Source organism: Apteryx rowi, unplaced genomic scaffold (genome assembly GCF_003343035.1).
Source record: "Apteryx rowi isolate R43461 unplaced genomic scaffold, aptRow1 scaffold_202, whole genome shotgun sequence".
Lineage (NCBI taxonomy): Eukaryota > Metazoa > Chordata > Aves > Apterygiformes > Apterygidae > Apteryx > Apteryx rowi.
In genome coordinates this window covers 62,764-84,149 of record NW_020448331.1, presented here as the reverse complement: position 1 = coordinate 84,149, position 21,386 = coordinate 62,764, and the positions used below count along the sequence as shown (strand labels likewise).

General features: G+C 49.7%; 2 protein-coding genes across 2 annotated transcripts in view; one reads left to right on the top strand and one right to left on the bottom strand.

Moving 5' to 3' along the window:
• The first annotated feature begins 2,620 nt into the window (after positions 1-2,620).
• Positions 2,621-18,335, top strand: CCDC78 (coiled-coil domain containing 78). Its single transcript, XM_026063888.1, has 16 exons — positions 2,621-2,637; positions 2,784-2,921; positions 3,169-3,300; positions 3,817-3,903; positions 4,184-4,363; positions 7,857-8,030; positions 8,121-8,171; positions 9,140-9,228; positions 9,847-9,925; positions 10,457-10,582; positions 11,714-11,928; positions 12,541-12,715; positions 13,428-13,471; positions 15,159-15,225; positions 16,687-16,787; positions 17,584-18,335. Exons 2-16 carry the CDS (start codon positions 2,844-2,846, stop codon positions 17,708-17,710), a joined length of 1,725 nt encoding a protein of 574 aa, XP_025919673.1. The 5' UTR covers positions 2,621-2,637; positions 2,784-2,843; the 3' UTR covers positions 17,711-18,335.
• A 43-nt stretch (positions 18,336-18,378) lies between these two features.
• The window catches only part of FAM173A (family with sequence similarity 173 member A), a 9,288-nt gene continuing 6,280 nt past the window's right edge, over positions 18,379-21,386 (bottom strand). The window contains exons 2-5 of the mRNA XM_026063847.1: positions 21,223-21,346; positions 20,618-20,758; positions 19,869-19,919; positions 18,379-18,914 (exon numbers count right to left, since the gene is read on the bottom strand). Of these exons, the coding sequence (XP_025919632.1) occupies positions 18,726-18,914; positions 19,869-19,919; positions 20,618-20,758; positions 21,223-21,346 (505 nt within the window). The 3' untranslated portion in view covers positions 18,379-18,725. The remainder of the gene's footprint in view (positions 18,915-19,868; positions 19,920-20,617; positions 20,759-21,222; positions 21,347-21,386) is intronic.

Genomic DNA, 21,386 nt, shown 5'->3' with positions numbered 1-21,386 from the left:
CCTGCGGCGCCGGGCCGGGAGCCGGGAGCCGGGGCGGCCTCCGCCGCTGAGGCGCTTGCGGGGGCCCCGGGGCCGGTCCTCCCCCTCGGCCCAGCCGTCGGCAGCGGTGCCCGCTCGCCCGTGTTGGGTCTCCGAGTATTGCTGCGGTTTGCGCTCGAGCTGCTGGAGCTTGGGGGCCGTTTGCGCGCTGCAGGGCTGCAGCTTTGATGAGGCTCATCCCTGCAGCTTTGATGAGGCTTGCTGACCCCGAAGCTTGTTAGCGTCCAGCCACCCCACCAGCCGCAGCCTGAAGGGGTCTTTGCTGGGAAAGAGTGAAAGAAAAACCTCAGGACAAAAATGGCGTTTTGCCTCTTTAGTGGGGATTAATGGAAAATACACGTTTTTACTTTTATTTTTGCCCTGGAGAGGTGATGGAGACTTTTGGTTGCAATGACATACTAAAATGTCATCGTTGCCTCATCTGCTGTGTGTGGCATAAGCCAGGACAAAATTTGCTTTGTGTTTCCAGACCAAGAGAGGAGCGATCATTGTTTTGTCTGGTGCTGGCACAGCACCTGGCATGATGGTGGTTTTGCTTCACAACTGGATCTCAGAGGCACTGTAGTATCATAAATAATATATAGAGATATGTGTTCTCAGCAGTGCATTGTGCTAGGTCGTGGATCCGGGAAGGAGAAGGGAGTTTGCGCAGCCTACAGGGAAAAAGTTTTTTTAAGAATTTGAAACTCCTGTTTGCACAACATCTGCCATTTCCCATATTTTAATTGTTCTTGTGTTTCCATGACATAGAGCGTAATCAAGACACCCGGGTGCACACAAGCACCCCCGCACACGCGCTGTAGCATGGTGGCATAGCCTGCCTTGCTGACGTCCTGTGGAGTGTGCTGTTTGGCCTCGTGCCCTGGGCTTTGGGGGACCTGCATGAGCTGCTCCGGGACAAGCTGGTGTCTGTTGAGCTGCCCAGCGATGGGAGCGGGGGGGGCATGAGCCGGCCCGCCTGTGCCTCCCTGAATCAGTGTGTACGCCCATGACTGGCTGCCCTGGGAGGGCAGGGCTGGGATGGAGAACGGGCACGAGACAGCGTGTGTCTGGGGAGCAGAGCTTCGAATCTTCTCATTAGCATACCAGAGCACCCGCTGGAGACTTCCGAATATCGCAGCGCCTGTGGGCGGTGGGTGAATTTGGCTTCCTGCTAGGCAGGGGGTATGAAGACACTGCGAATTCTCATCAGTGCTTTCATTACCTTAATAAAATTACTTAAGGGCTTTTAAGTTCTTCTGCAGAAAAAGAAGACATAATTACCTGTTTCATTAGATTATCCTTCCCTGAGCCCCCAAAAAGCTCTGCCACATGGTCTCCTTCCGTGTCCTTTTGTGAAATCCACCCCAAGGTGTTAGAGAATCTTTTCCAACAACCTGGACCAGATGCCAGTGGTGGAGAGCTGGTACGCTCTGCTCAGCACGAAGCTTATCTCAAGATAGCCCCCTGTCTTCCTCTTCTGTAGTCTTAGCTTCGACAGATGCTAAGGAGTTATTCAGAGCTGCCTTTTTGAATGTTGTATCATCAAAGCTTTTTTTCTGTAAGAAATTCTTACCTAAACTCATGTGCTTAGCAGAAGCAGCAGAGAGAACAGGCTCAAATGAGAATAAGACCTGGCATCCCTTTTACCCCATGACTGTCATTCACCAAGTTTTCCCAGCATTATCCATTTTGTCTTACACTCGCTCTTAGGATCTTATGTCAGAGGTTCTGTTCGAGTAGCTTCGGTGTTGTACACACTTGGGAAGTATCCTGTTCAGGCCCGGACAATCACCAGTTGGTGTCAGCAGCATTGTATAGACCAGCACAAACCAGATATAGCACGCTCTGGGCTAAACAGAGTTCAACGTGCCTCTAACCATGAGTGAACATTGACTAACGAGCTGGTGCAAATTGCTTTGAGTCTGCAGTGAGACAAAGTTCAGCTATGGCAATGACTGATAGAGCTAGAAGGGAAGCAGAGCTTCCTTGGAGAACTGCTGGCACCACTCAATTCAGGTAACTTCTTCATATGTCCTGGGAGGTCTTTTAATCTCAGCGTGCAACTATCTTTTGTAGGAGTTTATTTCAGATAATGTTTTGTTTTAAAACACAACCATTTTTCTACACAGCATCCCTGATGCTAAGTGATAAGTTTTTCATCAACTGTATCTTAGTCAAAGCTCAAAGATGCTGATACCCATTGGATTGCTTATTGGCCTTTCAGAATTGTGTTACTGTCTTTCCTTGATGACATAGGAGATAAAGTACTGTAGAGATGAGGAAAAAATTGCATGAAAGCAAGTTGATATTAGATGCTACTGGACAATCTTGAAACCGATGGCTTGATTCATGGGAGACAGGCCTGAGTTGTGAAATTTATGTCCAGAGCTGAAATTCTCTAAAGATCCCTGCAGCAGAGACTGAGGCCATTTCCATAGCATGGATTTGAGGTTTAGACCTTTGTGTAATATAAATGGAGTAGTGCTTCCGGGGGACCATGTTACTTCACTGGGAGTGTTCTGTTAAACTTCTTGTTTAAAGTATCTGCTATGTGCTGTTTTAGGAATATGGTGTCTCCTGAAGAGTGTCACTTCTCTTCCTCTAACGTTGCCTGGGGTGAGTGTAATAATTTGCTCCACCTTAAGTTCAAGGTGGGTGCCACACCCTCTAGCAACCAAAGTTGATAGCAACCTTCCTTGTGCTGTACCTAGAGGGAAAAGTTGCTGTCACAGAGATCCTCAGACCCTTCCTTTGCTCCTCAGTCACTGCCTGCCTGATACCCTGCAAAGATTCTGGCCTCCAAGCCCTGAGCCTACGAACACATGGATTTTGGAAGTGCTACAGGGAACGAGAACATAAGTGCTCTGGCAGAGCAAGTGCAGCATCTTGCTAACGAAAATGTAAGTATGAACGTCTGCTGCCCCTTCCCTGGTTGGTGAACCAGCACTCTGAGAATGAATTCTAATTACAGGAGGAAAATGGTAGCAGACAGCCCCATCTACAATCTGTTAAAGCTATGAAAAGCGGCATTTTCTCACTGGATATGCTGTGCTCTTCCCTTCAGCACTGTGATGGGAGAATAGCGAGGGAGGGAGAGAAGATCTGTGCTCACTGGCACCAGCTGCTGGAGCTGTTCTGTGTTTCTAGGTGCAGTTGCAAGATAGGAATGAGAGGCTGTACATGAAGCTTGGAGACATGCAGGAGAGGATGGGGAAGCTGGCTGGCTCCAAAACAGATTTGTCAAGCAGACTGGTCTTCACTGAAGAGGAAAAACTGAAGGTAATACAGGCACTTTGGGAGCTGGAGAGAACTGAGCTCTGAAGCCTTATGAGCCCAATAGCTCTGCAGTGGAAAATCTGGTGAGAAATGTCAGTGCCTCTCTCTGAAGGGGATGTGTTCCCTACAGCCCAGGCTCTCCTGTTTGCTCTCTGTAAGTGTTTCGGCTGGAATAATGTAGGACTGGCAACTGTCTTGCCAGCTTCCCACACTTCTTCCTTCTGGAATAGGCCAAGACCTCAGGGTTGTCTCTCTTTCCTATTTCCTCTTTGAGGAAAAGCTTGCTTTTTTATTTGGTGTGTCTGAGGGGCAGCATGCTTCAGTGGCAAGAGTCAGCCTTGTTGGAAGCTGTCCCTGGCTCTCTGCAGTGTTTTTGCTAGTGCTCAGGTAAAAGATGCAGCTGTGGGTCCTTTCAGTACTTGAGTCTCTGGGCTTAAATTCCCTGGTGTGACCTGTTGAAACAATATGTTGGCCTAAGAAGCACTCCATGGCCTTTATAATGTCCTTTCTCTCTCCTAGATTTCCAAAGACCTCGTTGATCTCCAGATTGAAACAAACAAAATGAGGGAGCAGTATGAGACGGAGAACTTTGAACTGAAAAATATGGTATGTAAAAGTTGAAGTAGCCCATTTCGGCTCTGTCAGATACCTTTACCCAGCACTGCAGTTTAGTTACATGTCCATCTTTGCTTTGCTTGTTGCTTGCAGTAGTCTTGTAGCTTTAGCTAGAGTAATGAGTTGCCCCATCGCCCCAGGGTCCATGAAACTCGTGAAATTCATCTCTCTCTGAGTTGCAATTTGCAAGAACCAGTTTGACCAAATAAATGCCTAGCAATTGCTGCTGGTCCCTGTAACATAGTCTAAATCTACTGCCTCCCCACTGCAGATCCTGGCCCTGGAGAATCGTGTGCTGGAGCTGGAGCTCTCCAGTGAGAAAGTCACGGGGGAGCGTGATGCCTTGCAGGAACGTCTGCACGCTGTGGAGACCAATCGGAAGGAGCTGGCAGATGAGTACATCATTTTGAAAAGCAATTACCTAGCACTAGGCAAAGAACTTGAGCAAGAGGTGAGATGGCCTATGGTGGACCTACAGACAACTTAATTGTCTTTGGGTTGCTTACCCAAGTCGCAGAGCTAGCTCAGGTCCAGTAATGTTTATTAGCTGTGAGAGAGCCTAGCTTGAACATGGCTATTTTGCTTTCAGGGCCCAAGGATTTCATGTAGGATTTCACACCGGAGCAGGGCTTGCAGAACCTGCTCTGGTCCAGCAGGGACAGTGCTGAGCCCATGCTCATAGAAAGGGCCGGGTCCACACTGGCTTGTGTGACATGCTGCTCTGGATCCCCTGTTGTCAGTCTTGCTGTTTTCACATTATCCCAGATCCCCGTCACTGGCAGTAATGAGGAGTTCCCTGCAGGTCTGTTGTGAGTGCATGTATTTCAGGTCCTTCTTGACTTCCAGTGTGCTTTGTTTTCCTTTTTTTCTGCATTGTTTTCATAGGCTGCATGTGAATTGATTTGTAGTCACTCATTTCATGCGGTGGTGAAAAGGGATTTAAAGTTTTAAAGTTGACTAAATTATAAAAAGACAGAACATAAGCAAATCACTGATTGTCCCTTAAAATATAGTGCATTTCCTGGTGACTGTTATTAATAATTATTAACTGAGGTCTTTTAGATCTAAGTTTGTGTATTTCTTTGGCATGAATAGCTACTTTACTAGACCTTCCTCTCCTCCCTCCCTCCCCCACCTCCTTTCTCACCTCCTTTTCAAAATGGATTTGGGGACTGACACACTCCTCCCTCCTTCCTCGGCGGATATTTCAGCTGTATCAGCTTTGTGGCCTTGTTTACTGTGTAGTCTCACAGCCTGCTGTGCTGGCCCGGTGCACAGCTGTGACGGAAAGATGTGGGGCTGGGACCGGGCACGCTGGTTTAAGCAGTACTGCAACTGAACGTCACCCCACGGCTGACAAAGCCACACCAAGTGTGTTTGTCCAAGCCCCTTCTGGCCTCCCTGCTACCTGTCCAGTCTCTTTTTATGGTGAAGGTCCTTCTGCAGGCCTCAGGTAGAGGAATGTGTGAGGTCATGATCATCCAGTTGCAAATAAGTGAGCTGGTGACTCTTGAGAAGTTACCCCTCTTAGCACGACCATGACACCGAGTGATGTACGTGCTCTTTGCCTGCTCCAGTTGGAAACTGAAAAGCCAGTTTAAGCTAATCTGTTACACCTTGCAGCTGGAGCGCATGAAGAGCACACGCACGCACACTATCATTTGTCTCCTGTAAGCTGAGATGCGGTAATTTCTTATAAGGAGGCAAGCTCAGCTGCTTGCGGGGTTGTGAACCCCCCCTCCAGTCCTCACCATGTCCTGCAGGAGCACGAGGCGGAATGCGTGCAGCTGACTGTCAGCAAGGCGGTGAGCTGCTGAGACACAGAGCCGCCAGCCTCGCACAGGGATTTTGCAGCGTTTAGTAATCTTAGTTACTTCTTGTCCCCGAGGGGATGCAGTATGTTAGTCAAAAATTGGATTTTCAGGTTGCTGACGTCTGTAAATGATGGTTTTAAAAAGTTAGCGGTAACAGTGTACCGTTTTCATATGGCTCCTAGAGCGTTTCAAAAAGTTAGGTATCAATGTCCCCGTTTTATGTGAGAGAAAAATGAAGCACATGGATTAAGTTATTTGCCTGGATAACATCCGAAAAAGTGGCGAAGCAGAGATCAGAAGCCAAAGCTGAAATCCTTGGCTGTAATTGGTAGCATCGGGATTTTACCCTAGTTTCTTGGCTCTGACTACTGAATATCCCTGCCTGAAGCAAAAGAGACTGCGACTTGGCAGATTAGGACTTGTCGCAGTATGGGCCTCTTGCTCATTATTTTCCCAGTGTGGACTTTCCCAAAGGAAATGGCAATAACAGCCTGCGGTTCTGCCCCCTCCCCTTCCCCAGTGCTCTTCTTAGGAGACAATGAACCTTTTACACATTCCCAATTACAAGTGCTACTTGTGACCTTGCCAATATGTTGTCATGGCTGCTTGGCACAGAAGCAGCTCTGCAAGCTCATTCACGGTCCCTTGTACGGGAACAGTTAGAGCCTCTGAATTGTTACAACCCCCATTGTATGTCCTGATTCACAAATCGCTCTGTGTCCGTCCAAGGCAAATGAGACCGGCTGAGTTGGCCTTTCCTGTCCCTGGGGAAGTGCCTTGCATAAGATGCCAGTCAGTCACTTTGTGCCTGTTTTCTAACTTGCTGTAAATTCTTCCTTTTCAAGACTCTGACCTTTTCTCAACTCTCCATTTCCTCCTCCTCTTTTGTTCAGCAGGCTTACACAGTTTGTATCGGTGATGCAAAGGGAGGCCATCGGAGGGAACCCAAATGGCTATGAACCAGTTCCATACTGGGGGTTTCCCTGGAGGAGGGCCAGGGTTTAGAGCACATGGGAGGCAGAGAAGCCCATCACAAACCTGGGACTGCCTCTTTCTTTTGCTAGCCAAAAAAGCTGGTACTTCTGCGCCTGTGTGACCCCCTCTGATCAAATTGTCAGGACTGACAGCTGCAGATGGATCGTTTTCTGTTAGAGAACAAGCAGCCTGTCTCTGCGTAGCTGTCAGTTTTCACAGCTGTATATCTCACCTCTTTGTCAGTCTCTTTTCTCCTCTTCTCACTCCTTCAGCCCACCCTGTGCTATCTTTTGATAAGCTATTCTCTACAGGGATGACTCAGATGACCTCTGCCTCCCATCCTCCCGATTCACTGCCATGGTAACAATTACTCAAGCTTGTCCCCAGTCATAAACCCCATCAAAGCTTTGTTATCTACATAGAAACCCTCCCGTGAGACATGAATTCCCCCAGTGTTCCTTCCAGATCACCTGTAACAGAACCTTCCTCATTCAGATACTCTTTATCTTTTGGAAATGTGTCACTTCACACCAGCACTGCTTTGAATCTCGCTGCCTACACGGTACTGTGGGCTGTCTGCTTCTGGAGGTATGCATTCAAACAAAACTGGAATTAGCTGGGTGGCGTCAGCCTAGATGGATGGATATTTGTCCATTCTCTGTTACATTATGTAGTCCAGCACTGTTCAAAGCCATTGTTCAGGAAAAGACATGCCCAAAAGTGCTGGAAAGCTGTGTGGGGAGTGCAGAAATGGAGTAATAAGGGAGGCAGTGGGTCAAGACAGAGAGGTGTTGGCAGAGCGGTGCCCAGGACTGGACTGGCATTGGGGTGCACTGGCACAAGGATCTGTATCTGAATGTGAGCGTGAGAGCGAGATGGGCCAAGGGAGTAGGGTTACGTGTGAATGAATGATCCTGCATTCTACAGCTGATGCCTGGCAATGATACTTGTCCTGCATTTCCATGAGAATTAGAAAATCCACTGGTATCTTTGGACATATGAGAGAGAACTAAAAATAAAACTTGCTTTCAGGAGGGGATGTGAGTGCCTGCTTTGTGTACGCACCAAGAGCAGTGGGTATGTGCTGAACAAACAGCATGCGGAGCTGGAGAGGCAGGATTTCAGAAGCTCTTTCCTTCTGGTTTGACCTGGCAGGTCACGAAGAATGAAGAGCTCAGCCTAGAACTGCTCAACCTGGCCAATGCCAGGAGCAACCTTCCCCACACACAAGACAACCGCTACCACTCCCACGCCAGGGACGATGAGTCCTCTGCTGAGCTGGAAAGAGTGCGTGCGATGGTCCACCGTCTCTCTGCTCGAAAGGTGAAGGTAAGGACCTCTCTGCCCGTGTCACCAGTCTGAGGTCTTCGGAGAATAGGGATCTAATAGGTGCCTTCTTCTGTCTCTTATTAAAAACAGCCAGAAGATGTAGTTGCCTCTGAGCATGAGCGGCGAAAGCTGGAGAGAAATGTGAGTGTGTGGGGGCTGCTGGATCCTTGGAGAAGCTGAGGGGGGTATTTATTCAGAATGTAGCGGATGGCGCCTTTTACTAACTTGCATCTTGGGGATGATCTGATGCCTTGATTTTCTTTTTCTAAGCTGTGTAGTGAAGAAATGAGCCTAAAATAACTCCAGCTCTTGGGCAGACAAAAGCTGAGACAGGGTTCCCTCAGTCAGTGCCACTGGGTGAACAGAGGCAGGAGTTTAAAGGGCAACACGTCCGTGTCTGCGAAGAGAATGTCCATCTTAGAGGGAGGAGGTCCCAGTGGTGGTGCTCTGCACTGCTTGGAGACTTGCTTTTTTTCTTCTTGCAAGTTAGGAGAACCATAGGATCAGTGGAGATAGGGGAAGAGTGCACCGAGAATAGGGGAAGTGAACAGAGCTGCAGTGTCAGGAGACTTCCTGGCCAAATGTCTCGAGAGGCACTCCAGCAAAGTATTTGGCAGGGTACAGGGGTGCTCCTGGCTGGTTCTGAGGCTGCTTGGAGAGCAGCGCAGAGTATTGGGAATGTGCCATTATTTGAAAACTATGGTGGTGATAAAGCACCCAAAAGGGAGCACAGAGATGTTTCCTGCCTCATTCCCATCTGCAGTCTGTGTGATGTCAGCTTGGGTTCCACCATGAGTTACTCGCAACTTCTCCTGGGAAGAAGTCTTCTTCCCAAGAAGAAGAGAGAATCTCTGAGAAGATTCCTGGCATGAGAATATCACTTGTTGGAGTGACACCTGTGCACCATGTGGCCTATCTTCAGATCAAGCACTGCTTCTGGTGTGTTACAGAGCACTGATCATTCCCAGTTAAACCTGTCCTTTCCCCTGTATTTCTCTTAGCAACTGGACTTCTGCTCAGTTGGAGGATCCCCTCACTTTTCCCCTGTTCAAGAATCTCTCTGTTTAGTTTGGCCATCTATCTCATCTTCCTGTTCATTTGTCTCTCAGTTGCTTGGAAACCAAGATCACATAAAAGTGGAGCTTGAAAAAATGAAGAAAACCTATGATTCACAGCAGCAGAAGCTGGAAGAGAGAGTGTGAGTGTTTGAGGGCACGTCCTTCTGTTGTCTGGCTGGGCATTTATGGAGCTCATTGCTGCAGAATCTGATCCCTATGAAAAGAAGTGGAGGAAACATCCCTTTGGTGGGTGGGTACAGGGTGAGAAATGACTGTTCATCCTTAGAAGAAGTGAGGCTTGGAAGCACACTGATGTTTTCAAGGACCTTAAGAGAGTTAGGGATGTGCTTAAAAGTCAGTAATGTTTAGGTATCTGAGTGGCCTATGCACCTTTGAAAGATCCACCTTTAATGGCACGCATGGGGAATGTGTCCCGGAGATGAATCTTGAGTCTCCCGAGTCCTAGACCTTATCCCTACAGTTGTTCTTCCATAAACAGGCTGGGATGGGGTTAGTGTCTTGGCAAAGGCTGTCGCAGCAGGGGCTGAACAGAACTGTGCCCTCTCAGTGCGGAGGACATTTACCTTCGGTTGCAAGAGTTCTGTGGTCTCTGGTTAGCCCGTATCTGATGGTGGCTGGCAGCTGCTGCTTAGATGTTTCTGTCATTCAGGAGTGATTTTCTTCTCAAGGCTGTCTGCACTGGCCTATAGAGCAGTTCAGGGATTTAACATAAACACACCTTCTTCCTGTATGTTTAGGATCACAATGGGGAAGGAGCTGCAGGAGGCGAAGAGAGCAATCCGCGACACCCAGCACAAACTGGCGGAGCAGTCAGCAGTAAGGGCAGGCTCCTTCCAATCCCCAGCTCCAATCCAGGCTCTGGGTCTGCCCCTGCTCATCCACTTCTCCTGTGGTTGAGACGCTAAGTGCAATGCACGTAATTTGCTGGAGATAGCAGTGAGGTGGATGTCTAGTCCTGGAGGTACTCCGACAAGTCTCCCTCTCCAGAGGGATTGCCGTACCAAGCTGCTGCTTCCAGTGCAGGTTGCTTCTCCAGATGTCCAGTGTACACAGTGGGACGTGCTCCTTGCCACAGCTGGTGGGAGGAATTTTGTTCATTGATGGTGAAAAGAAGGGTTTGGTTAAATCACCTAGGGAGAATTGCAAATGACTGGATAGCAGAGGAATATGGACTGTAAACATTTCCAGAAGGCTCCTGTGAAAACCCAGGCCCTTCCCAACCTCTCTGCTTTAGTGGAATTGAATATCTGGAAACGAAGTCCCCTTCTATTTCTTATGGAGGCTGTTAGTGCTCCCAGCTTGGCTGGCAGGTGAGGGCTGCAGTGAATGTTTGTCTGCTGTGCCTAGGTGCTGCTCACCTCCCAGAGCCAGCTCCAAGAGGTGGAGGCGGAGAACTCCCGGCTGCAGCTCAGGCTGAAGGAGTTGAACGAGGAGTATCGCTCCCGGCTCACGCAATACATCAAGGACTTGGCGGTGGGTACCCCCAGCCCCAGGGGCTCTCCTTGCCTGGAGAGGTCTCTCCTGTTGGTGCAGGGCTGCCTGCTTCTCGCAGGTTGCTGCTGTTTCCCCTCCTTTCTGGGCTGCAGAGCAGAGCAGCAGTGGGGCTTGGGGAGCCGTGCTTGCAGCTGGAAGGGGTCTCTCTCGGTCAGGCTCTGGGAGGCCTGGTTGTGCCCTCAGCTTAGCCTGGGGGAGGAGATGCCAGCCCCCCTCCCAGCTCAGATTTCTTGTATGGCCACACCAAACAGACTGTGGGTTTCTGCTGGGACTTTCTTTCTTGGTCGGGTTTCGTGAATTGAAAGATCCTCTTATTTATTGTGGCTGCCTTCCAGTTGGCTTCTAATCTCCATTGCCCTGACAACTTCCCTCGGCAGGCCAGACGATGCCACTGCTGGCTTTGTTACCGCCTCGGTGTGCTGACTCCATGGTGACTCGGCTGCTGTCCCCGGAGGAAGCTTTGCCAGCCTCCGTGATCAATTACAGAACCGTGTAACGCGAGTGCCTGGGCCCTGCCACAGGAACAAGCACCTTTGACATAGAGTAGGGCCTACAGAGCATGCTGAGGACTCAGCACAAAGACAGAGTTTCAGACAGGTTCAGGCCCTGATACCTGATTATATTCAGCAGTGACTGAAAAGAGGTCTCTCTCTATCCCCCTGCCCTAGGTAGCAGTAAGCAGTTTTTGGCAAAAGCTGCTGTGCAGTGAGGAGGACAGTACCAGAGAATGCAGTGTGATGATGGATCAGGAGACTAAGCAAAGGAATTTTTGCTAGTAAGAATAGTTCTGTTTCTAACAGGAATATTTAAGTATCTCCTAGCTAATGGAGAGAGAGCAGGGCACAGTGGAGAGTCCAGGGCAAGAGATGGTAATTCCCAAGGCTGACTTGTATTTCCCTAGACCAGTCACTGGTGTAGCACAGCTGCCTTCTCTGCCTTGAAGGGGCACAATGGAAGTTAATTAGTCTTTCCTGCACTTAGAAAATGGAAGATATACCCTATTCTAAGTGCTGTTATCACAAATATTCCTGGACCTTCCCTGTGGGAAATGGGTTAAATGTCTTAGGGAATAACTTGGTCATCTCAATTTCCTTCTCTTTATGTTTAAAGGACTACATGGACAGCAAATCTGGCTCCAACCTGCAGGAGCCTAGCAAAGGCCCAGCTAATCACGCTCACATGAAACGCTTTGTGGACAGCATGCTGAAGGATATCAAGGCTTCGCACAAGTCTCGGGAAGAGCAGCTAGCTGGAGCAGCACGTGGCTACAAGAAACGCATGAGAAACTTAGTCAAGAAGCATGAAAACCTGCTGATTGCTTACAGGTAGGGCTGAGCCAGGAACCAGGCGCCCTCTATTTCTCTTCAGCTATTGCTAAGGACCATCTGGAAGAGCTCTGTAGCGCTAGCACCCAACCCCAATGCTGAGAGGGAGGCAAACAGCAGGCTCCCAGGTGGAGCAGAGGATCGGAAGTCCCTGCTTAACTCCATACTCTTGAAAAGCCAGGAGCGGGGTGTCTCTGGCTGTGCGTCAGGGTGCTCTGGGAACAGACTGGAGCTGCTCTGTGCATGTTTCTCCTGTGTAAAATTTATGGTGAGAGACTGATTCTGTGCTGGATGGTGTGGAAATGCAGCGGTACCCCAAATAGCTCCTACCTCACAACCCTTCCCTGCAGTTCTCTCAGCAGCTTGCGCTGTGGGAAGCAGCAGCCATGCTTGTGGCATAAAAGCCACAAATAGCTCTAGGACAAGCTTCCCTCAGAAATATTCCCAGGAATATTGTGCATGCTACTGGGCTCTCCCACTTATCCCTTGCTGGCTCTTCCTGGCCTGAAGCCAGGAGGTCCTAAGTGAATGGTACCTCCATCAGCAGCAGCAGCACTTAGTGCTGTTATTTAACCAAAGCTACTAGGGACTAACCCCTTTGGCTCATTACAGGATGCAGCGAGAGCAGATCCAGTCCCTGGGCAGCAGTGATATGGACTCTGGCCCTGCTGAGTTCCACTTTTCCATCACAGATCCAGAGCTGCTGACAAACACAACCCAGGAGTTAAACCGGCTGCGGGAGGATAAAGCAAAACTGGAGATTCAATTGCATGAATTTCAGGAGAAGGTAGTGTCTGGTCTGCTGACTTTACAGTGGCAGTGACACTGCGATGGTGGGGGGGGAACATCTCCCAAGCAGATAGATTCAGCCTGATCTCTCCTCTTTCTTACTCGTTCCCTCAGTGTTTGCTGTGTCTCTGTGGCACACATGGGTAGTGCTCTCTCACTTTCTAAATCTCGGAAGAGATAGGTTGTCCAAGCAGCCCCATCGTTGCTGCACCTCTGCTGTGTAGGGGTGTGTTAAAGTTAGATCCAGGAGGCTGGGCAGCCCCATAGGTTGGCATCACTGAGCTCTGGGAGGGCTGAGGAGCAGCAGATGTTAAGGGAGAGCTGCCAAGCCAGTAGACTCACATATTCATAAAAGAACAGGAGGATAGGACAAGGCTTGCTGTTCTGGAAGGCTTTTGGCTTGGCATGAATAAATAACTGACCAGGAGACCACACTCAGAAACATGCCAGTCAGATCCATGTCCTTCCACTGATTCTGCCCAGGCAGAGATGTGTTTCTTGATTTGCATGAGATACATTTATTTAAAAATGAAGAGGGTGGGAGACACTAAACCTTAAGATTGTCCTCCAGATCACTTCCTTGTGAGGACACTGGTGGCTATTAAGAGTGCTAGGATATTTTGTGCTGCTTTCTTCAAAGTGACAGGGACTGTAGCAAGATTGCAGTGGTTTGATACTTACAGAAAATATTGTTTTCCCTATGCCTTCAGAAAAGACTGAGCGAAACCTCTGGCTTTGGGCTGTCCCCTGAGCAGTAAGTCCTGCCTGTTTCTTGGCATATTTGTAATTCTGAATGCTCCTTGCTCTATGGATTGAGAAGTCTTCTACATTACTTGGAGAAGGTAATAAACAGGGAGAAGGAGAGCTGATAGGGACTCATCTGAGAGGAAAAGCCAGCTGTCATCTCAATACAGCATTTCCTGTGGTGAAATGAGTCGGTCATTTGGGCCTTGATCCAAGAAAGCTCTTAAGCACATGTTTGATTTAATCATGTTTTTAGTTCCACTGATCTCTTTAGAAGCTGAAACTAAGCATATGCCTGAGTACTTTGGTGGATCACAACCTGAGAAAGGCAAGTGAAACAACACTGAGTTGGGAAGGTCTTGTTTCTCCTCCCTCCCAGTACAGAAGCAGGGGCTGGAACACTTAGATGACACTGTACTGATACTTCCCTGATTTCCTGACATGCCATTTATTTGCTAATTTTGAGTAGTTCCTTCTCCCTGCTCCATTATTCTGTTGAAACTCTACCCACCACAGTTATGGAGAGAGAGAACAAAGTGTGAGAGAAATCTGAGCTGGGATCTTTCTGCCTTTTAAAATGTGATAGCCTAGCAAAACCAACCTGAGATATTTTGGTAACTGGATTCCAACTCTGAGGAGTTAGTGCCTGAGCCACTGGGCTCTGGAGTATCTCAGAGAAAAGCTTGAGCACTAATCAGCCCTTGCCACATTTTCCATGCTAAACAATAATTGCAATCTCTGAGCAGATGCATTAATTTTGACAGACTCTCGACAGGAGCAAGACAGAGAAGTTCCAGAATCTGGATTTTAGTGTTGTATCCTGTTAAGGTTTTATAGCTGTCAAGAGACTCTACACAATTAGGTTTGTTTTCTGTATCCTGATGTTTTTTACCCTTGCTGTTACCTTGTTGCTCTAACTAGAGGAATGAAGGCTGGTATTAACACAGTACTTCAGCTACAACGCCTGCTGTGTTTCTCTTATGAGATGTGTGGTTTTTACTGTTTATTGTTTTCTTAACTTCTGCTTCCATGAAGTTTCAGCCATGATTTTCCAGGTACTTGGGCTGGGCGATTGCAGCCACCAGAGGGAACTCTCGCAGTCCCAGCGAAGCTGTTCTCCAGTCTATAGGCTGCAGCGTTTGAACACAATGCATTCCTCAGTTCATACAATCAAAATTCCCTGAACATCAGATGTGACCTGTATTTTGCTTATTCAAACTAGGACAGAATAGGAAGAACTTTCCCACGGTTAGACTGCACAGACAGCTCACCTATCACACTCGGCGCTCAGAATGAGCGGGTTTGTGCTGAGAAACATAAAAAAATGCCAGCATTTGGCATTGATCATACTCTGCTCTCTATTTCCATAAAGTTCAGTCCTGCAGTGTCAGGTTAATGACACTTTCTGCATGGAGTCCTCTCTGATGTATGAATGTTGATGTGAACTTGGAACAAATCCAGCCATCACAGTGGGAATTCCAGGTTGGCAGAAGGGCTGTGACTCTCATTTCTGGGCATAGGGACAGCACTGCATGCCCTGAAGAAGTTTGGGGCATCAGGATAGAAAAGGCTCTGAGCTCTGAGCTTTATGGTCTGGTGGACAAGTGTGTGTCCGGCCCCCATAGAGAGCTGTGTGACATGCAGATGAGCTGGCTTTGAATGTCTGTGCATGATTGAAATCTGCTTCTCTCTCCTAGGAAGCTGGATGAAGAGAGCTGGGCAGAGGTCAGGAAGCAGCTCCGGGAGTTTGCACATACCACCCAGGTACAGGTCGTCTTTCCCAGCTCATCTAAAACAAGCTTAACATTTTTTCACATTTTGAAGACTTGCTGCCCCAGCCAGGTGCTTCTCTGTGGCCAATATGCTGCTCTAGACTGGAGCTTTGAGGCCTTCCACAGTGTCTTGCTGTGGCTTTGGACTCAGTGCACCAGGTGACTCTAGCAGGTCTACGGCCAGTGGTGTGTTGAGGCTGTAGTTTCACTGCTACTGGAAGAAGTAGACCAGCCCTTATAGCTGCTCATTCCTGGCCTGTATTGCCTCCTTCCTTGTTTCAGCACAAGCATTTAGGTATCTGTATAACAAACTGGATCTGTTTTTAACCTGGTCGAAACAACAGAAGTCTAGTTTGAATCTAGATCAGCTTCCCTGCCTGGTTTTCCCTGGGTGAAAGGATGTTTGCACTGCTGGTAGGTGGCCAGAGCTGGGACTGAGCCGCAGGGAGAGCTCTTTTCATCAGCAGCCATGAGACTATGGTGAGGTTTGCTGTGAGCAAGCTTGGCTGAGGTGGGGTTTGCTGTCCAACAGCAAGCGCAGCAATGAGAGTTGGTCAGGAGAGGGGTAGAGATTGGGATCCTTGACACAGCTGACTGCCATACGCGTACAGAAAAGCCGGGGGGAAATGCTTTGGAAATGGAGCAGAGGTACAACTTCCTGCTGTAGGCAAGGCTAGATGTGCTAACAGCACGCTTCCATGCCATGGCTTCCTCTGTCCACAATGACCAGAGGAAAAGTTCTAATCTTTTCTACTTGAGTAGAGTTAAACACAGTTTAGATAAAGCCAAAAGCAGGGAGACAGCGTTGCTGAGTGGTTGGAGTGCTGCAGTGGGAACAGGTCCTACTCCTGGCTCAGTTGTGGCTCTTAGGGGTAGCCTCTGTCAAGCTTCTTCTCCACCTGCTCCTCAGATCCTCTTAGTGAAACAGGGATTGTGCAATTAGGTAAGATGGTGATTTACTGCCCAGAGACGCTGTGTGAAAACCAAACAGTTTTTATCTAAACGGGAAGGTCACTTCCCTTTGCAGCAAGCTGCTAGCTGAAAGGTGTGAAAGCTCTCTGTGTCCGAGTGCCAAATCTGACAACCAGGCCACACTGATTGCCTGTGAGGTCTCCGGGGGAATGAACAGCAGCTTGGCAGCCAGGGGTTACCGTGTGTCCTGGGGTGGCCTTAGCCCTCATGCCAGCAACCTGGTCAGGGAGTGGTTACCTGGTCCGCTGGGCTAATGCCGTGGTGTGGCCATGCCTGCAGAAAGCTGGGCTATCATCACCAGCCTTCCTTCTCTAAGCACATCAGTTTTCTGGCTGCTTCAGTAGCTTAATGCCAAGCAGTGTCAGGGCTGGGTGATGAGGTAGCCTCTTTTTCGGTATCGCCTGACAGGAGAGGAGTCATGCCACCCCACTCCCATCTCACAGAGCTCCCTGTTTTATCCATGCTTTTCTCACGCCTCCAGGAGGATTTGGAGACAGAGAGAAGCCAGCTGCTGACTCGGGCAATCGTGGCAGAGGAACAGGTGTCGGAGCTGCAGGAATACATCGATAAGCATCTTGCAAGGTGAGACGGAAGGATCCCCATTCACATATTCCCTGCTTTGTGCTCCAAGTTTATCTCCAGGGCTAATTGCCAGAGACACTGCCATGCCCACTGCTGTGTCAGCACCTGACATTGCTGCTGCCTTCCCACAGCGCTGCCCAGCACGGCTAATGTCACACAGTACATCCAGCTGTGCGGGCAGCTGGCGCCATCCGTCCTTCCGCATGGCATAGGGGGCAGCATCTGGCCTGCCAAGGGACGTGTCTCCTTTGCCGTTAGTCCGTCCTTTGAAGGAAGCTAAGGAAAGGGAGAGGTTGCTTAAAATCCCAAGCCTTTTAGCAGGCCCTGATTTAAGGTCCTCTCTCACTGGCATATCATGCCCCAAAGTGGGGAGAACAGCTGCTAGGGCAAGGAAGGGCGAGTACAACCAGAACCAATCTGTCAAAGCAGCGGTCCAACCCAGTGCCTGGCCTAACTCAGTAGTCACTGCAGCTGTAAGTTTGGTTCAGACTCCTGGGCTTGTTGCTGGTGCTGTTACCTGGCAGAGTTCATAAACGCCTCTTCCTAGGGAAAACTGGGAAGAATCCAGCATGTCCCAAAGTTTACTGGTGTATTTCCTCTTCTGCTGGGCAGCACGTGAACATTAGCTGGGGTTTTGCATCTGTCAGGACTCAGATCTTGGTGTGGCTCAGTGCCTGTGTGTTGGCTGGCGTGCGTTAACTGACAGTGCCTGTGTTTAAATTGATTGCACCTGTGAGTGAGCTATCAGTAGGGTCATGATCACATAGGGAATCATGTTGCTGCTTCCCTGTTGCAGGTATAAGCAGGAGATCCTCCGGTTAAGAAAACTCATTGGCAGCGAAGTACCACGTGCCCTTAGTGCTGGGGCCACTGATACTCACTTACTGCAGAGATCCAGAAGGACCATCAGCCATGAACTATAGCTCTTCCCCATGCCTCCAAGAAGCAGCAGAATTGGAGGAAAGAGCAGGGTTTAAAAGCTTTCTCTTCTGTGGACTGGCCGAGGCAAGTATTCCTCCCCTGGCTGAGGGCTGGGACACACAGAGAAGGAAACCACGTGGGTGTTCTCGGTCTCAAATTAACAGTACTAAAATGGGACAAGACAACTGTGTCTTGTCTATCCTCTGACCCCTTAGCTGTAGGAATGGTTCTGATGTTCCCTGAGCACATCACGGCTGGGGACACAAGGTCAGTTTCCCAGGCAGCTTTTTACTGCATGACTGCAGTGACAGGTTCCTACTCTTGCCTTCTGCTAGGATGGTGTGATAACATTTCTACCAGGTCAGACCCAGAGCAAAGCACTCCGAGTCTAAGGACTAACTCTGCTTCTGCCTCTGCTCGCTTCTGAGCTTGTGAGGGGTGAGGCCAGGGATGGTTCAGGCTAAACTTTGGCTCTGAGAGGTTAGACAAAAGGGGATCAGTTGCTCTTTCACGGTGGGAAAACATTATTTCTCTGTGTTTGGTGGAGAGCTGGACACATGCCATCCTGAGCCCTCTTCCAAGGGACTTCAGAGCAAAGCTTGAAGCAGGGGGCACACTGACTCCAGAATCACCTTGCAGCTCAAAAGCAGAGCAAATATCTCAAAGAACGAACAGTCCAAATATTTATTGTGAAAAATTCATCACAAATAAACTAGCAAACATACAAGAAAGAGGCACTGAAGATTTAGCCCTTAAAGCCTGTGGTAACTCTAGGATTTCTAGATTTGATTCCCTCCTTCGTTCTCCCAAACTGACCAGACTTTGGAAAACAAGGAGGGGCTGTGATCCTGCGAGTCTCCAAGAGAGTCTGGCAAAGCATTGCTCTCCCACCCCCATTCACTGCTATCCTGGGCCACTGAGCTGAGACTGGTTTGGAGAGGCTCGGACAGCGTCTCCGATCCCTACCCCTTCTTAGCTGGTGAGCCTTAAAATGCCAGGCTCTGAATGAGGTGCCTGTTAGACCGGGCTTCCCTCCGCGCTGGTCTGTGCTGCTTGCCGCACCTCCTTCATGTCATAGGCCCAGACTTGATCCAGCCCCTTGCCAACAGTGCTGGTTGGGGTCCAGGATGGGAAAGGGAAGCGTCCAGCCACCACTCGGGCCTCATCTGGGAGTTCTGCAAGGAACTTGGCAGCTAGGGGAGGTTTCTGGGGAGACAGAGAGACAGCCAAAGCCAGAAGGCCTTAGAAAATAATCACATAGTTGCAGTGACTCTGCAGCACAGCACTGTACCACGCGCTCTGTCCTAGGCTGTCTGGCCGCTACTGGGGATGAATTGGGCACAGGGAAATGGCTTTGGTGATGGGGCCAGCCTGAAACACCAATGCTTGTGGTTCTGCATTTGGAGATGGACTCTCTCTGAAAGGTATCTTAGTATCCCAAGAAAATGTGTTTCCCTGGAGCATCTCCACCTGGAGACCCAGCCGCATGCGACTTCCTTATGGCAGTGCCACCAGGGAATACAGAACAGCCGCCTTAGCACACTCTCAACATGGTTAGTGGGTCCCAAGCAGACAGCGTTGACTGAAGCCTGTTCCAACATGCAGGGCTGGTTCTAGCCCTACACATAGTTGGGACTGGGAACAAATTCAAGTGATGCTGAGCAATTCCTTAAACGCAGTGAAGTCCACATGTATTGCCAGTTCTCAGCACTTGAGAAGACTCAGTTCTGTGCTTTGCTTGCATTTTGTGGCACTGAGACTGATTTTGCAGTGCTGACTGTAACAGGCGCTCATAGTGATCAGTAAGAGTGCCAGATAACGAGCACTGCAGGGGACATGGGGACAGTGCTCCCACAAGGATCCCTCAGGAAGAGATGTGAAGGAGGGTCCCAGAACCAGGGTCATGTCCATCAGCTACAGTGGGAGCAGACTGCATTGTTAAAAACATGCTTCAGTTTGGCTTTTTATTCCAACATGTGGAATTTTGTTTTTCTCTTTACCTCTGGTCTCTTTATTTTTGGCCTTATTTTTTAAAGAGCGTTTGCCAATGTTCCAGATATTCTGTCTTTTCTAAGAAACATCTAAGAAGTTTGCTCAGAACAAGATAGCGGCATTCTCACTATAAGCATCTCATAGCAGGCCCCACAGAGATGGACTTACCACACTGGGAGCCAGGAACACAGTGACATTGTAGCAATCAGAAAGATTCACCTTAAAAGAGAAGAAATGGCCATGAAAGAAACAACAGACAGTGTGGGCTGGCCTAGTCCAGGAGATGCCAAGGGCCTCTGAACTGTTTGAGTGGTCAGACAATCTGCAGGTGATGTTCTAAACCTCAGAGGAATCAAAGATGCTAAAGGACATCTGGGAAGGGGTCTGTGCTGGTACACTCCGGTACCAGACGTGAAAGAAGTACGTCATTCAAAAAACCTGCATTCAACATTGTCTCAAGATCCTAGAACTGCTTTTCCTGGTAGCACTTTACCAAGTCAGTTATCTGATCTGAAGAAGTTAGCTTTTTAACAGCATATCTTTGGCAGTTCAGTGAATGTCAGCAGCAGTAGTCAATAATTAAGACATTGCTTCAAAGCTGCCCCTTGCTGCTCTGAGAGAGAGGACTGTGTGAGCTACCTGCGAAACCAGCAGCGACGTGGGGCCATCAGTGAGGATGCCCTGCATGGCTTTTCCTTGGCTGCCGCTCTTGGAGCGGAGGCTGGAGGCTGCCGTGTGCCTCCCCCAGCAGCAGAGCGGATTAGAAAAGGAGCCAGCAGCCTTCAACTAATCCTGTTTGGAGGAGCAGGCCAAACCTCTGGTGCCGCCCTAGCTAAGGCACCAGCACGCGTTCAGCACGCTCAGACAGATGACAGAGCTGGGTTGAGAGCGCTGCCTTCAGCCCAGCAACCTGTTACCTTCCACAGATCTTGCTTCAGGAAGGAAACCTTCCCATTATATCCAGCCTTCCAGGCCCGATAGTTGGAGAGGCGCAGCAGCCAAGGGTTGAGCTCATAGCCAACGGCTGGTCTCAGGCCGTGCTTATAGGCCTCTATGACCTAGAGGAAGAGAGTTGCAACTAAATGAGCTTTCTTGCTTACTCTGGGGCACAGGGGCTGCTGGGCAGCTTCTGCTTGCTCCTCAAGTGCTTCAGCTGCGCTCCCCGTCCTGGGGCAGCCGTAGCGGGCAGGGAGGTGAGGGTGCAGTGGCCAGCGAGCACAGGCCAGCGTAGCCGGCTGCAAGGCTCAGCGCGTAGCCCGGTTTGCCCGACTACGAAGCCAGGAAGGAGCACGAATGCTCCTGATACAGCAATGCCTGATCCCTCGCTGGCGGGTGCAGCTCAGCACCCTCCTGCTGCACGCAGTTGTGCTGCCACAGGGCAAAGCAGGTTTGGCCCCAAGATCCCTGTCGACGTTGCCCTGGCGCCCCGCATGTGCCTCGCGCACCCTTCATCCTCGCTGGTGCAGCCGGCCAGCCGCTGCCGAGGCGCCCAACACCCCCCCGAGCGCCCGTGCTCCCTTACAAGCCTGCCGTCGCCCGAGCCCAGGTCCACCGTCTTCCCCGAGCGCCCCTCCAGCAGCACCATCACGTTTGCAACCTGCTGGGCGCTTGACGGTACGTATGGCACCTGGGGGGAGGAGAGGGGGCTCCGTCAGCACCTGGGGGGCAGGGGGGTTAGAGGAGGGG